The following is a 16,434-nucleotide window of genomic DNA, read 5'->3' on the forward strand; positions in this document are numbered from 1 at the left end:
AGAATTTTATATTTATTTCGAGCTTTTTTAAATTTCAACTAATATTTTCTAATTTGAATCGAATTTAAAAATTTTAAATTCGTGAGTTTTCAAACCAAGTCAAGTGACCTAAATTTGACTCGTTTAGTGTCCTAGTTTTGACTATCCAGATAGTTTACCCAAAAATAATTCCTCTCAAAGTAGAAAAATAACAGCATGTGAACAAGTCGACGTGTTTTTAAAGTCATCTGTTAACATAACGTTGAGTCCGTTATTATGTTCGTTTCTATTAAATATTTCAAAATTGAAAATAAAAAATTAAACCAAAAGCACGAAAGCGGGAACTGTACTCCAAAATAGCTGGCGCAATCAATTAAAAATCCAAAATTAAAATAGGGTAAACTACAAATTTCATTACTAAACTTTACTCTCTCTCCTATTTTGTTTACTAAACTTTAAAAAATTTCAATTTTCTCACTAAACTTAATATATTGAGTTTTTTTATCATCCCACTGTTAAATAGTTGACAGTGTTAAAACTATGCCATTCTGCATCTATACAACAATCTATTTATAATGTCGTTTGTAAGAAAACAACTGAGTGACAAAAAAATATAATATATTAAATCTAGTGAGAAAATTGAAAAGATTTAAAGTATATTGAGTGAAATAGGAGAGAGAATAAAATTCAATTACCAAATTTGTAATTTACCCTTTTAAAAATATTTTTTTACAAAAGAATCATTATTTTGTATCTATATAACAACCAATTTATAATACCGTTAGTGAAAAATGATTGAATGATAAAAAAATTTAATGTATTAAGTTAAGTGAGAAAATTTAAAATATTTAAATTACATGAGTGAAATAGGAGAGTGATATTAAAGCTGAGTTACTAAATTTGTAATTTAACCTAAAAAATAAAACAAAAAGTGGTCCGATATATAACCCCTTGAGCCAAACAGAAAAACCAAACGCGTTCACTCGCTTTCCAGTTTTCCATTTTCCAACGCCAAAACATTTCCTTCACATTTTTCCTCTTTGCGGTTCTTCATTTCGAAAATCCTTTGATTTCTCAGAACGGATCTGCTTCCCTAATTTTTTAAAAATTGTAGATTTAGTTGCAGCTTCGAGATCTTTATCTAGTTTCCTGTTAGATTCCTCAGGTTCGTACTTTAACCTACATTCTGTTCCTACATTTTCTTGATTTTTTATTGTTGTTTTCTTTGGATCTGAATGTATTTCGATTATTTTCAGTTCAGCTTTTAATTTTACTTTTTAGCTAAGAAATTACTGAGAATCGATAATGCGGCATGACTTTTTAATTATGTTTTTCCTATTTGTTTTGGAATTATGGTTGTTTGGTTGCTGAGAAAATGTTGAAGAGTGTAACTCTGAGTTTCTTCTTCTTTTATTTGATTTTACTGTTTATTTGAAAATCGAACACTGTTATTGTCTGCTTATCTGAGTGATTTTATGAAGTGTAAAATAAGAGAAGAATATCTGTCATCTCTCTCTCTCTTTGATTTTCACTCTTCTATTTTCCTTGTCCAAAAAATAAAATAAAAACAAAAATCTTGACACTCGAAACCAGTAATGGCTTTTCGTTCCCCTAATTTCTCTCTAAATGCGAGCTAAATTCCTTGAAAACTCTATTCTTATTTAAAATAACGATGAAGTTCCAGACTACTATTACAAAATTTGTGCCTTTATTTTCTGTATTTAGCTGTGAATAGCTTACAAATTTCATAAGATAAATACTGTTATTCTCCTTGCAGGACTGAGTCCTATGTTATCAGAAAGATAATTTCAAAGAAGTTAGCTGCAGCATTCAGCTATTGCTGCAGATGAAGGAAAGCGGTACAGCTAATGGCTTGCGTGGAACTCATGATGTAAATATCGAACAAATGGAAAGTTTGGAAGGCACGATTCGTGGTAAAGTAATAACTTGTTTTAGCTCATTCAAAGTTTAATCATCTTCCACTATTAAACTTTTAACCTTGATTTTGCTAGATGATTGGCTGTCTTCTTTGGTGGACTGGTTAAATGCCATGCTTCCTGATTTAAGGTTGCCATTGGACACGACAGAAGAGGATCTGAGAGGGTGTCTGATTGATGGCACTATTTTTTGTACCATTTTGAACAAGTTGCATCCTGGTTCTGTTGAAATGGTTCGATTTCTCTTTTGTTATGACTTAGCTGATTTTTTTTCCTGATTTAGTTCACTTTTTTCTTCACTATTTGAGCATGTTTCTTCTTCAACTTCAGGATGGTGGTTCCGAATATGGTCCTACAAATGTCATGAAGTTTCTAACTGCAATGGATGAAATGGGACTGCCCAGCTTTGAATTGTCTGACATTGAGCAGGTATCAGTTGATTTGAAGATGTTTTTTCTTTAAACAATGTTCTATTTCTGGGTGCCTAATATGCTAGGTTGAATGGAACTGGAAAACAATTTCCTACTTGGTGATCTTCAAACAAAAATACTATTTTGCCTACAACTTGGTATTACCTTGTGCATCGTGAGGAGTAAGCTAAGAATGGCTCATTTGGGTGTATGAGGTTTGGTATAAGTGAAATCATTACTATTGTATTTAGTTATATGTCTATCACCATGAAAAATGCTCCTGGCTTGGCATGTAAACTTCTATTTCATTTTCAAGCCTTTTTATGCCATTTTCGAATAGTTCTTGGTCAGAGTGGAAGCATGTTTACCCTTCTTATAGTTGGATTGATCATTTAATCATAAAATGAAACCTCTATCTGGTTAAAGGTGCAGATGAGCTGCATTTTTTCTTGAGAGAATGATTTACCTGAGTTGACTGGGTTCAAAGTCCAAGTTAACGTTTTAATTTCTATTTTTTATTTTATTTCTACCTTTTGGTTAATAATATGAGATATGTGCAGGGCCACATGATGCCAGTTTTAGAGTGCCTTAAGACACTTAGATCATGTTTTAATCCTAATGATGGGGCCAATACCTTCCAAAATCCTTCTAGAAAGAAATGGAATCTTTCTGGTGAATTGCAGAGCATTCAATTGAAGCAAGGATGTTATGCTGATCTCTCTGATGCAACAGTTCTGGAATTAATGAAATCTAGCATTTTAGATGTAAGATCCTGAGCTCCTTCCATACTTGTGTCTGTATCTATTATGTGCTCAAATTTTTGACTGCAACTCTTAGTTTAATTTACTCTTATGTTCTTTCTCTTGTGCAGAATGTCTCGACTCAATCACTATTCAATGTACTTTACAGGATTATGGATGAAAGTCTTGAAAGAAAAAAAGATGTACCCCATGTATGGCATCATTAGTACTTACATTTCCTGTATTGCTTAGCATGCACGGATGTTTTTTTGATACCGGTCCTATTGCATTTGTTGTGCTACTATAATTTTTTCTGGTACCTTCTGTTAATTTTTGGTTTTCTATTGTTGCCTTTTTGCTCAGAGTGTGGCATGCCTATTGAGAAAGATTGTACAAGAGATCGAATGGCGAGTTTCAACTAGGGCAAAAACCTTAAAAGATGTAAATTGCTTTGGAACTCCTCCCCCAAGAGAATCTTTTCTCATTTGTTGTGCATGAATAATGAATATTTGTCTCCTGCAGCAAAACAAACTTTTTAGGGCTCGTGAGGAAAAGTATCAATCAAGAATAAGAGCACTCGAGACCCTAGCAAAGGGGACCGAGGAGGAAAATATGGTACTTGACTAACAGTTTAGGGCATTTTCCTTGATTCTTTTTGCCTTCAACTGGTCCCCGTCTCAATAACTATGGATTTGTTTTGCTTCTTGTAGGTTGTGCTAAACCATCTACAACATATAAAGGTGCAATTCTTATCATTTCCCCTCGTAATTCATTGCTGATTTTTAATTTTACTATATTGTTTTAGTTTGGTGCCTTTAGTTTTCAAAAGACTATTATTGACATATTGTTCTATGGATTTCTTGTCTGTCAATAATTTGCTTTGTTCGTGCTTTTGAAACTCAAGAAGTGTGTATATTTCTGTGAATTGCTTAGCTTATATTCACTAGTGTTTAAAGTGTAAGAAGGATACAAAATGTATATCTTTTGCATGAGTTTCCGTTTAAATCTTGTGTGAAATTCAACTAGTGTACTGATAAAGAGATCTTGAGATTTGATTTTTTATTGCAAAGGAAAATCCATTTGATTTCAGAAGAAGAGAATTTAAAGGATGGTTCAATTTTGTATTATTTAGTTTCAAATATTTAAATTAAGTTTGTAAATCTGATATTGAGCCTCTTTTTTAAACACTTGCACTGATTATGATGCTTTTATGATACCTTAACCAGTTTGGGGACTCTGTTAGAATTTGGATAGTAGATAACTCAATTAGGCTATTCTTTTTTCCCATTGAAAGTCTTAGTACCTTGCCACTATGTGGTGCTATCCAAGGATTTGTCTCTCACTCATTATCTTTTTTCTGCTTTCTTTCTTTCTTTCTCCCAAAAGCCATTTTTTTGCTAGAAAGTCTAAATATAATTGCTATATATGTTTATTGAGAATTGCAGTTTGAAAAGAGCAAACTGGAGGAGAAGGGTAAAGCTGAAGAGCAGGATGTGCTTCAGCTTAAGAAGGAGAAGGTTCAGAAAGACCTTGAGATTTCTAGGCTAAGAGAGGAACTAGAGAGCAGCAAAAAGATGTATGAAGTACATTGTCTAAAACTGGAAGTCCAGGCTGAGGATAATAAAGTATTGTTAGAAAAGAAGTTAAAAGAACTTGAGTGTCTTTTAAGTGACTCCAGGAAAAAAGTGGATGAGCTTCAGTCATTTTCTGAATCTAAACAAAAGAGATGGAAAGATAAGGAGCGCTGTTATCAGAGTTTCATTGATAAGCAGTTTGGGGTTTTAAAGGTTTGTTTGTTGTGTTTGCAATGTTCGAATGATGTGGTATTGATTCATATTCCTCTAACATGAATTTTTACACTGTTTAGGAATTGAGGGATGCGTCAAAATCTGTCAAATGTGAAGTCCTAAAGACTAGAAAGGGCTACTCAGAGAATCTGAATTTCTTAGGTAGTGTTGGTTATTCTTTCTGTTTTGTTTGTTTGGTGTCGTCTACCATTTAAATTTCATTTCCTTCTATTTTGGGTTTTGAACAATTTCTCTCTGTGTATACTTTTTTGCTCGGGTAGGAATCAAGCTTAAAGAATTAGTAGATGCTGCAGAAAATTATCATTCCGTTCTTGCTGAAAACCGAAGATTGTACAACGAGGTTCAAGATTTGAAAGGTACATTGTGTATTTTAGTTTGTTTAGGTTTCTTTGTAAAGTGGCTGAAACTGTCTCTTTTGTGCAGGAAATATTAGAGTCTATTGTAGGATAAGGCCATTCCTTCCAGGGCAAAGCAAGAAGCAAACTGCAATAGAGTATATTGGTGAGAACGGTGAATTGGTTGTCTCCAATCCCTCAAAGCAAGGGAAGGACACTCATAGGCTCTTCAAGTTTAACAAGGTTTTCAGTCCAGCAGCTACCCAAGGTTTTAAATTTTCATAACTCTGTTCATTGTTAATATTCAAATTTATCTCATAATTGCTAACAGTTATAGTTTCGTGACTGCTGTTGTATATCACTTTTCAATGTGATATGTCTGCAGAGGAAGTATTTTTGGACACCCAACCATTGATTCGATCTGTTCTTGATGGATACAACGTTTGCATATTTGCTTATGGTCAGACTGGCTCCGGAAAAACTTATACTATGGTGAGCTGTTTACTAATATCTTTCCATTTGAAATATGTAGTTTACATTAAACTTGTAGGCTATACCTTATGCATTTTTATTATCTCTTTCCAGAGTGGACCTAATTTGTCTTCTAAAGAAGATTGGGGAGTCAATTATAGAGCATTAAATGATCTTTTTCAAATCTCTCAAAGCAGGAGAAGCTCCATTGTATATGATGTTGGTGTTCAAATGGTTGAGATCTATAATGAGCAAGTTCGCGATCTGCTTGTTGTCGACAGTTCCCAGAGAAGATATCCTTTTTTTGAATCTTTTGAATTTCATTTCTTGTTTTCCTCAATTCTAGTCAGAAATTGGCTCTATAGCATTTGCTTTATTCTTATTATTTCTTACTTTCGGTTCTTTATGTTTCCCCATTGATTTATGAATTTTTAATCCTCATTACATAATTGTTATATTTTACGTTTGATTTTTGTCCTATTCTTAAAATTTGTTATTTGTTTCCTTTGACTTGCACACACTTGGGATTTGGAGCACTACCCAGCCAAATGGGTTAGCTGTCCCTGAAGCAAGCATGCATTCCGTAAATTCGACCGCTGATGTTCTGGAGTTGATGAGTATTGGTTTGATGAATAGGGCCGTTGGTGCTACAGCCCTAAATGAGAGGAGTAGCAGATCCCACAGGTCATATTTTCACTTACGACTTTGTATGTTTCTTGTTATTTGGAGAGTAAGAGTTTTGTGTCAAATGTGTCTTATTGGTTTGAGCAAATTATTATATGCAGTATTCTCACTGTTCATGTTCGTGGCATGGACTTAAAAACTAAAGCTGTTTTGCGCGGTAGTTTACATCTGGTGGATCTCGCCGGCAGCGAACGGGTAGATCGTTCTGAAGCAACTGGAGATAGGCTTAAAGAGGCTCAACATATAAACAAATCTCTGTCAGCTCTTGGGGATGTAATCTTTGCTCTGGCACAAAAGAATGCTCACATCCCTTATAGAAATAGCAAACTGACTCAAGTTCTCCAGAGTTCTTTGGGTACATTTTAGTGTTTTGATTTTAATTTTTCTATCGTGATTTTAGTCGTGTCCAATAATATTCTACATACCTCTAAAGTCCTCTTTTCTTTTTTCTTATTAATTATCCTCTTTTTAAATTTAAAAATTGTAGGTGGCCAGGCAAAAACCCTCATGTTTGTGCAGCTTAATCCTGATGTAGATTCTTATGCTGAAACTGTAAGTACTTTGAAGTTTGCTGAAAGAGTTTCTGGTGTTGAGTTAGGTGCTGCCCGGACTAACAGAGAAGGGAGAGATATCAGAGAACTTATGGAACAAGTATTCTTCTTTTCTCTTCCTCTACTCATTTTCCCCGTTCACTGGAAGTTAATTTAGAATAGCTGGTTGAAACCAAGTCGTGATTTTCTATATTAGTTAACATATTTCTATGGCAACAGGGAAACCACGGTGTTATATTCCATAACTTGGACTATGAAAATCTCACTTTCATCAATGAGCCTCTTGATTGGCATACGTGCAACAACAGCATAATCTAGTTCATTTCTGATCTTCTATTTTGACCTTACAGGTTTCATTCCTCAAAGAAACCATCACAAAGAAAGATCAAGAGATTGAGCATTTGCAGTTACTCAAGGGTAATGGCAATGGTACTAAGTGTGGTATGAGGTCACTGAGGTATGGATCTTCCTCTCCTAGGGGACACTCTAGTGGGACTCCTCGACAAAGCCTGAGACACTCAAGAAGGCCGAGCTTTGGAAGTTTTGACAAAGCAGCTTTGGACGTTGACATTTTCTCAGCTAATGGTGATAAGAATTCTGAATCTGGGTCTCATCGGTCAATGGACGACTCCAGGCATCACAATGAATCAACTGCACAGACAAGCCTCGCAGAAAGAGATTTGGGTCAGAATACTACAGACGATATTGAGTCCAGGCATCACAATAAATCAACTGCACAGACAAGCCTCGTAGGAAGAGATTCGAGTCAGAATACTACAGAGGATATTGAGCTGTTGGGCTTCGGAAATGTAGATTCAGAGGAGAGATTAAGTGATATATCGGATGGTAATCTATCAATGGGGGCTACAGATACTGATGGCTCAATATGTAGTGCTGTAGAGTTCACTCTTTTTCCAGAAGTTTCACAACCTCCAATTAAAACAGAGAAGATTGGGAAAGCAAGCAAATCCGAAAAATCTGATCATATAGGGAAGTAAGTATCCTTCAACTTTGTATGCTTTTATTTTCCGTAGGATCTAGTTTCTGCATCGACAAGTAGAAATAGAAACGAAAGTTACTAGCTAATAGTAGGCTGTAATAACTTCAATTCCTGGTTGGTTAACCTGTTGCTTGATGAAAATAGGTCGATCATCCCATCACTCCCGTCTAAGCTTCCGAAGCTATCTCAGAAAGTGTTGCAAACAAAACCTTCTGGTCGATTGTCACTGTCCAGGAGCACCTCGAAGATTCCATCGAGTATGTAATGTATTTCTATAAGCAAACTGTTTTATCAGTCACCAAGCACTGGTGCTTCCCTTGCATGTGTTAAATTTTGATCGTTGTTTGGGTTTTTCTTTGGAATGTATATCACCAGGTCCTAGGAAAATAGCTGCTGCCGCCACAAGCAATTCTTCGATTAAGCCCCCAAAACGACGGCAGTGATCCGAAATTATATTTTAGATGGTAGGAGAAATTCAAGTTGTTGTAGTTTGTAATTTATATGGGAAACTTGGTTTCCTGTATGCTGTTGGTTGTATGGTGCTTCCATTTACCTTATTGGAAGGGGAAGAATGTTGGCTTTGTAACATACATATTCGATCAGGCCTCGCCCTGCTGCTCATCTATCTATGTTATCAAAGCACTTTACATAATTATTTCTACTTCTAAACAAATTTTTTTACATACATATAAACTAATAATAATTTTATGTTTTAGTTAATTAAGGTAAATTACATATTTGATCACTCATCTATTTTTGTTTTTAAGCTTTGGTCATTTAACTATTTTTTTTTTAAAATCATGTTTAATGTTTATATTTTGTTCACTCGCCATCAAGTTTTACTGTTGACTTAGTAAAAATATGACACGATATAATAATAATTTTAATTTCAAAAATAAACATAATTTTATCAAATTAGTCTTAATTCGAAAAAATTCCCTCTATTCCAAAGCATTTCACATGCCCTCAAAACATGGAATTCCATTCCTTATACGCCCAACGTGCTCTAAAGTCAACACCAAGGATTCTAGGAGAAAGGGGAATCTTTTTAGTGAGTCTAGAACTCATGACCTAAGGGAATGTAAGGGAACAAACATAAACAATTTGAACAATCGACCAGATGTACTTGCTCTTAACTATTTTGTTTCTTATATTTAGGAATCACCGGAATATATGCTTTTTAACCATACACTTTTTTAGATTTTTGTAGTCTTAGGGAAAACTTAAAACCTGTGCCTCTAATGATAAGTATTGGAAAAAATTTGAATTTTAAGATTAGACAAAAATAAATTAATTTATTTGTAAATTGTTTTTTATTACGCTCAACAAATTATTTAATAAACATATCAAATTTCAAATGATTTAATTCAAAAAAATTATTAAATATGAACATCTCTAAACCCTTTTAATTCTGAAAAAAATAATTTATGTCAACATCAAATAACTTATTATAAAAATAATCTTAAATTTGTATAATATTTTTATAATTCATCATTACCTTAATATTTTAATCTTTTAATTGTTAAAATCTACTTTTTTTTAATATAATTAAATCTAATTATAAAAATAATTTTAAATTATATATTTTTTAATTTGAGACCCTGGGCAGGTATCCATCCTGCACAGATCCAACAACGACACTGTTTGTAACACCTTGGAGAACAGCTAGAATTGATTCCATACAAACTGTAAAATATTTAAAGAAATAAGAAAAGGCCAATATGAAATTCATTCATTGCTCAATCACTACAATAATAAAGATTTTTAGTGATAAATTAATAATGATTATGAGTAATTTTGTCACAAGTTACTATACAACACTAAAGTAATTATTATAAGTAACTTTTTGTTACTATTAAATTCTCGCTATAAGTATAACTATGACATAAATTATATATTTACTAAAATTTTGATATTATTGGAACTCAAATTGACTTAAACTGTTTTCTTGAGTGAAAATAATATTATAGCAACAACAACAACAACAACAACAACAACAAACCCAATTCCCATATGCAATGGGGTAAGGGGAGGTAGGGTAGTAGGCTGCCCCCAACGCCAGGTTGAGAGTAGCTTTCGTGGAAGACCTCCGGTAGTCAGAAAATTAAAAATATAGATAAGATGCAATGCATGTATAAATAAATACATAAATACATAGTTGTACAATATTCATCTGCAGTCATTAATATCATTAATGTCATATGCGTGTCTGTAATGGGCAGTAATCTTTGTATATGGACAGAAACGTAAGACCCGACTAAATTCAAAAGTGGAGAGAATGATACACAGAATTCAAACGATAGCAAGGCCGTTCTAAGCCTTCAAAAATACCAATAACAGAAACGGATAAAAAGTAGAAGTTATGTAAATTACTACAAAGGCAGTAAAAGAAGACAGATGATACACCCTAGAGATGTGACCCACACTACTCGACTATCCTAGTCTTAAGTCTCCATACTTTCCTATCAGAGGTCATGTCCTCGGTAAGGGCTAAATCCATCAAATCAGATCTCAAGCAGTCTTCCCACTTCCGCCTTGGTCGTCCTCTCCTTCTGGCACCGTCGACTGTAATCGACTCTACCCTCCTGACCATCAGATGGTAGTCGCCTAAGGACATGCCCAAACCACCGTAGTCTTCCTTCCCTCAATTTCTCGAAAAACATGCACCACCCCCAAGGACATCCTAATAGCAGAGTTTGTTGTCATATCCCACAGAGTCCTACGCATGTCCACCGAAGCATTCTCATTTCTGCGGCCTCTATCCTCCTTACATGATCCTTCTTGGTTGCCCAACATTCTGATCCATACAATAGTGCTGGTCTTATTGCCATTCTATAAAATTTTCCCTTAAGTTTTAGAGGCACCTTCTTGTCACACAAAACTCCAGTAGCGGCCCTCCACTTTAGCCATCCCGCCTTTATACGGGTGTAACGTCATCATCACCCCATCTTTATGTATCATAGACCCTAGGTACTTGAAACAATCTTTTGAGGGGAGAACGTGTCCTTCTATGCAAACTTCTACATCATCTTCGTTTTGGTCCCTACTGAAGTTTGAACATAAATACTCTGTCTTATCAATATTGATCCTTAAACCTTTTTCTTCCAAAGTAGTCTTCCAGGTAGCCAGTCTACTATTCAACTCAGATTTTGTTTCAGCCACTAGGACAATGTCGTCAGCGAAAAGCATACACATGGTACACCGTCTGGTGTCGCACAAAAGATGTCGTCCATAATCAAGGCGAAGAGTAAGGGCTAAGAGCCGACCCCTGGTGGAGTCCGATTTCCACCGGGAATGCCTCGGTGTCGCCAACTGTAGTCCTGACGTATGTAGTAGATCTACAATACATCACGTATCGTCCGGATATAAATAGTTGGGATCCGTCTCGTTTCCAAAGTCTTCCAGATCGTATCGCGGGAACGCTATCATAAGCCTTCTCAAGGTCAATGAACGCCATGTGAAGATCTCTAGACTTTTCCCTATATTTCTCCATAAGTCGTCGAAGTAGATGAATTGCCTCCGTGGTAGACCTGCCTGGCATAAAGCCAAATTGGTTTTCCGAAACCTTAGTAACTTGTCTCAACCTAGCCTCTATCACTCTTTCCCATAGCTTCATGGTATGGCTGAGTAGTTTAATACCTCTGTAGTTACCACAACGTTGGGGATCTCCTTTATTCTTATAGATTGGTATCACCGTGGACTCTCTCCACTCCTCTGGCATCTTGGCAGTCTCTAAAATAATATTAAAGATGTTGGTCAACCACTTAACTCCCTCTTTCCTAGGGCCAACCACACAGTGATAGGAATTTGATCAGGACCGACAACTTTGTCCCTTCCCATCTTTCTAAGAGCCATTTTGACTTCCTCAAACCCAATCCTACTTGTAGGGCAGTCATTGGCCGATGTATGATGGTCGGATGACCCATCAACGGTACTTTCTCTACAGGGAGAGGCACCGTCATTAAATAAATCAAAGAAGTAATTACCCCAAACCTCTTAATATCATGATCTTTCGCTATAAGAACACCATTGTTGTCCTTAATAAATCTAATGCTACCTAGATCCTTTTTCCTATTCTCCCTAGATTTTGCAAGCCTGAAGATGCCGTTTTGTCCTTCCTTGGTGTCTAATCTCTTGTACATTTCCTCGTATGCCTTATCCTTTGCTTTAGCCACCGTTTTCTTGGCTTCCCGCTTTGCCTCCTTGTATCTTTGTTTAGCTCTCGACCTTTCTTCGTCGTCATTGCTTTGTAGAAACTCCTTGAAGCAAGTTTGCTTTGTCTTCACCTTAGTTTGGACTTCGTCGTTCCACCACCACGATTCTTTATGTTCCTTGGCCTTCCCTGTGGACAACCCCAGGGTGTTTTTGCCCACCTCTCTGATGGAATTTGCCATATTTTTCCATAACAAATCTGCATTATTTGAGTTTGTAGTTCCAAAACCTGTATTAGACAAAACCTTACTCCTAAAGTCATCAGCTGTCGCTCCATGTAACTTCTTCCAAAGGATCCTAGGTTTACCCAGTTTAGCCCTCCTATGAGTGTTCCGCCCGTGCGGAACGCGGAACACCAAAACCAACAATTTGCGTTGCGAAGAACATGCCTCTTCAGGGGACACCTTACAGTCAATACAAGCCCATCGATCCCGATTTTGAACCAGGATGTAGTCGATTTGGGTACAATGTCCCCGCTATGAAACGTAATCAAGTTCGCATCTCTCTTATTAAATAAGGAGTTAGTGATCACCAAATCGTGAGCAGTAGCAAATTCAAGCAACGTACGCCCCTCATCGTTCCTGCTACCATAACCGAAACCCCCATGAACACCGTCATACCCGTCGGTTGCACTACCTATATGGCCATTGAAGTCTCCCCCTATGAAAACTCTTTGGTCCTCCGGAATGCTCCTAAGTACATCATCTAACTGATCCCAGAAACAACGTTTCTCCCCCCCTAGGCCAACATGTGGGGCGTACACTGAAAGGACATTCACCACTTCCTCTTCTATAATAACCTTAATCACCATGATCCTATCCCAGTATCTACAAACTTCAACTACATTTTCCTTGAGCCTAGAGGAAACCAAGATACCCACCCCGTTTCTAGCGTTATCTACGCCTGAATACCATAACTTGTACCCATTACACTCTCTGGCGCGAGCCCCTTTCCACCTAGTCTCCTGAATACAAGCAAAATCTATTTTCCTATTATTAAGTGCGTCGGACAGCTCCAGAAGCCTAGCATTTAATGTGCCTACATTCAACGAGCACACTAAGTCTAGTCTACTTGTCACTACTGTCGAGCCCTCCCCCTATATGCCCCATGGGCTCTAAAAGAAGGACATGACCTCAAGAAATCATCTATAGTCGAAGCTATGAGAAACTATGAAAAATGAATCCAAAGAAGACAGAAGATGCACCAATAAAACGCTAGAGAATTGAGGGGTACTAAAAAGCCTAGTTGGTTACTAAGTAGGATTTTAATTTATTACTAGTTGGTTACTATTGTTATTATTATTGCTAAAAGCCTAGTGTTAAAAGGGGAGGAAATAGAATAAAAATGATTTTTATCTTCAGATAAAAAATGATACTACTAATTAGAAAATTAAGCACTACGCAATAACTAGCCCGTAGGTTAAGAAAGAAGAAAGATTAAGAAAACAAATAAGAATACTTAGCTGGATGAAGATAATAGCAGACTGGAAAACAAAAGAGCAGAAGTTAAGTTAATTCCAACAAAATCTAATCAAATAATTTTGAGGTATTTACTGTTTCAGAGAGTAAAATAGACCAAATCCAGTAACAGAAACTATAAGTTGACAAAACCAGTGAAGATGAACATCAAACCCAGAAATTTTGCAGAGAAAATGATAATAAGCAAGCATATATATCACTATTGAGGTATTCACTGTTCTTGAGAGTTTAAACAGACCAAACCCAGGGGAAAAAACTCTAAACTACAATCTGAAGATGAAGATGAACATCGAATCAAACTCAGAAAAATAAATAAACCAAAAACCTCTAAAATCTGAAGCGAAAAGGAGATGGAAACAGAGCTAAAAAGGTTGCTAGGGTATTTAGCACAAAATTTAGTCTTTGGTAATCAAAGAGCCTCTAACTACCAAAAAGTAAAGCTAATTGATGATTCTAAATATACAGTTCGGATTAAACTTCAAGAAAATCACAGATTGAATTTAACGGAAACTATAAACAAAGAAAATTTGATTAATTTTAGCTTCTATAATTTTATAAATTAAAATTTTTAATTATAATCTGTTGAGTTAATCGATCGACGGAATAGGCCAAGAGGGGGGTGAATTGACAAATAAATTTTGGTGGAAGTTTTTGCAGAAAATTGAAAATATTTGCACAGTGATTTAGAGTGGTTCGACTTTCTCAACCAAAGTCTATGTCCACTACCTTAGCTATCCACACTAAGGATTTTCCACAAATTCACTAATTTGTCATTCTTTTGAGGACAAAGAGTAACTTTACAACTCCCTCAAGAATTATACCCCAAATTCTTGAGAACACTATCTCCCAAAGAGAAAAATACAAATTTTGCAAACTTACAGAAATCCTCACAAGGAAAGATGTTTGCACAATTCTAGAACAAGAAAAAACACTCAAGAATGAATACAATTGAGTACAAATGGTGTTCTTGAAAGCAAAATGAATATTAAAGGAAAATTGGCTTGAATTGGTGTTTGATGCTTTCCCTCTTGTTTCTCAATGATTTCTTCTTTCTTGTGGTTGATCAATAACTTCTAAGCTTGTTTAAATACTCCTTCAATTGATTCTGAACGTCGAGGATCATTAGTGGAGTTAATAGAGCCGTTATTGTGTGAAAAAAATTAATAAAACAGCTTGGAGCGTGGGGGGAACCGGTACCCCCTCATAGGGGATCGGTTCCTGCAGTGTAAAATTTAAATATTTCGACCGTTACATAGGGGGGAATTGGTACCCCTGGAGGGGAATCGGTTCCCTTCGAGTAATCTGTTATTTCTCGGAGCCAAAACCATTCAGGGGATATCGGTTCCCTACTAGGGGGAATCGGTACCCTCTGAGTAATATGTAAATTTTTGGTTTGAATAGTGCTCGAAATACTTTAAATTTGTTTTAAAATTATTTTAAGATTGAAACTTAATTTTTACACTTTAGTAAGGATTGCATTTGAACTTTGAAAGATTGGAGTAATATTTGATATTAAAAATTTGTATCGAATATTCTTAGAAAGTCTTTTGTAAAATCTTAAAAATCATTTATTCTTAGTTTGTTATATCAAAAATCAAAATGTTTTTAACAATCTCCCCTTTTTGATATAACAAAACATTTTAGTAATTTTAAGATTTTCTTAAATGAAAAATCATTTTTGAAATCAAAAAGTAAGTTTGAAAATTACTCCCTTACTATAACACTTCTCCCTTTTTGTTAAATAAAAAAGAGACTCTAAAACACTTTAAAACAAGGTTTTTGAAAATTTTAGCAAGTTAATTTTTCTAAAAATAGCTTAAGTTGGTGAGATCATAATCAAGAGAAGACGTTAACCATTAGTTTCAGAATTCAATATTAAAAAATAATGTGAAATGACAAAATTGGTCATATAACTAAAATGATATAAATAATGCACAAAATGAAATTTAAGCCAAACCAAATAAGTTCAAATATCTAAAACAAATTTAAACATTCGCAAATTCAAACATCCATAAGCATCAAAATGTTAAAGCAATAAGTTCGAGGTTGTATCTAATAAAGCTAAGCAGAAACAAGGCCTAATCATCCATCGGTGGATCAGTAGGAGATAAACGTGTCCAAATGTTGGCCACATCAAGTGAAAGTGCATCGGCCCGCTCGTCCAAAGTATCAAAACGACAATTCATCATTTTGTTGTTAGCAATTTGATGTGATTTGATGGATGCAAACCTCATATCAAGATTCTCCATAAATGATCGGAAGTATGAAGGCACTTGATCTTCTTGATGTGCTTGTTCCTCGTGCTGCTCTGGCTCATCGTCGGCTTCGTTAATATCTCGTGACGAACTAGCTCCCGGAGTTTGCTCACTGGTACGAACCCATTGACCAGTTTCTTCACTTATCTTCCATCCCGATTTTGTTAAGGAAAAGAGATTGATTTGATTTTTGAGAGGAAAAGAGGCATCAAGGCCAACCCTAAGCTCGACTTTAAAAAACAGATTACTCAGAATACAACCGTAAACTAGAGATGAACAAAGTTTTTTATTAGGAAAAAGGTTTACAGTTTCGATAATTTTGGCAAAGATAATATGGGGTAGGTTTATTTTAAGATTATTTTGGATACAATGTATCCACTAAATATCCAAGGCTCGAAGAGTGGAGTATCTACCTTCGGATGGTCGAAACCACCAAGAGATCATTAGATGAAGGAAACGTTCATGGAGATCTAATACACTCGCACTATCCCTTATTTTATAATGAGAACCTACCGTTTGTTTTTCATTGTCTAAGCCTTCATTATCTAATCCTAATGTGTGGCCTATGTATTCC

At 35.4% G+C, this 16,434-nt stretch overlaps 1 protein-coding gene across 2 annotated transcripts; it reads left to right on the forward strand.

The window, feature by feature from the left end:
- The first annotated feature begins 1,045 nt into the window (after positions 1–1,045).
- LOC120163630 (kinesin-like protein KIN-14J) lies at positions 1,046–8,567 on the forward strand. 2 transcript variants are annotated; one of them, XM_039173518.1, is made up of 22 exons: positions 1,046–1,144; positions 1,757–1,913; positions 1,992–2,149; positions 2,247–2,345; positions 2,887–3,090; positions 3,198–3,278; positions 3,430–3,507; positions 3,589–3,681; positions 3,777–3,806; positions 4,512–4,853; positions 4,934–5,015; positions 5,135–5,230; positions 5,298–5,477; positions 5,595–5,701; positions 5,795–5,973; positions 6,200–6,364; positions 6,466–6,719; positions 6,852–7,015; positions 7,266–7,372; positions 7,631–7,909; positions 8,060–8,172; positions 8,291–8,567. In XM_039173518.1, exons 2-22 carry the CDS (start codon positions 1,826–1,828, stop codon positions 8,356–8,358), a joined length of 2,967 nt encoding a protein of 988 aa, XP_039029449.1. In that variant the 5' UTR covers positions 1,046–1,144; positions 1,757–1,825; the 3' UTR covers positions 8,359–8,567. The 2 variants fall into 2 exon arrangements, with proteins under 2 accessions (XP_039029449.1, XP_039029448.1); XM_039173517.1 differs by having other exon boundaries at positions 7,266–7,909.
- The last annotated feature ends 7,867 nt before the right edge of the window (positions 8,568–16,434 follow it).

This window comes from Hibiscus syriacus, unplaced genomic scaffold (genome assembly GCF_006381635.1).
Source record: "Hibiscus syriacus cultivar Baekdansim isolate YM2019G1 unplaced genomic scaffold, ASM638163v2 tig00111467_pilon, whole genome shotgun sequence".
NCBI lineage: Eukaryota > Viridiplantae > Streptophyta > Magnoliopsida > Malvales > Malvaceae > Hibiscus > Hibiscus syriacus.

Coding starts and splice junctions, on each gene's coding strand:
- LOC120163630 (XM_039173517.1), top strand. CDS start 1,826: ATGAAGGAAAGCGGTACAGCTAATGGCTTGCGTGGAACTCATGATGTA. Junction 3,091..3,197: donor TGAAATCTAGCATTTTAGAT/GTAAGATCCTGA, acceptor TCTCTTGTGCAG/AATGTCTCGACTCAATCACT. Junction 5,478..5,594: donor CAGTCCAGCAGCTACCCAAG/GTTTTAAATTTT, acceptor ATATGTCTGCAG/AGGAAGTATTTTTGGACACC.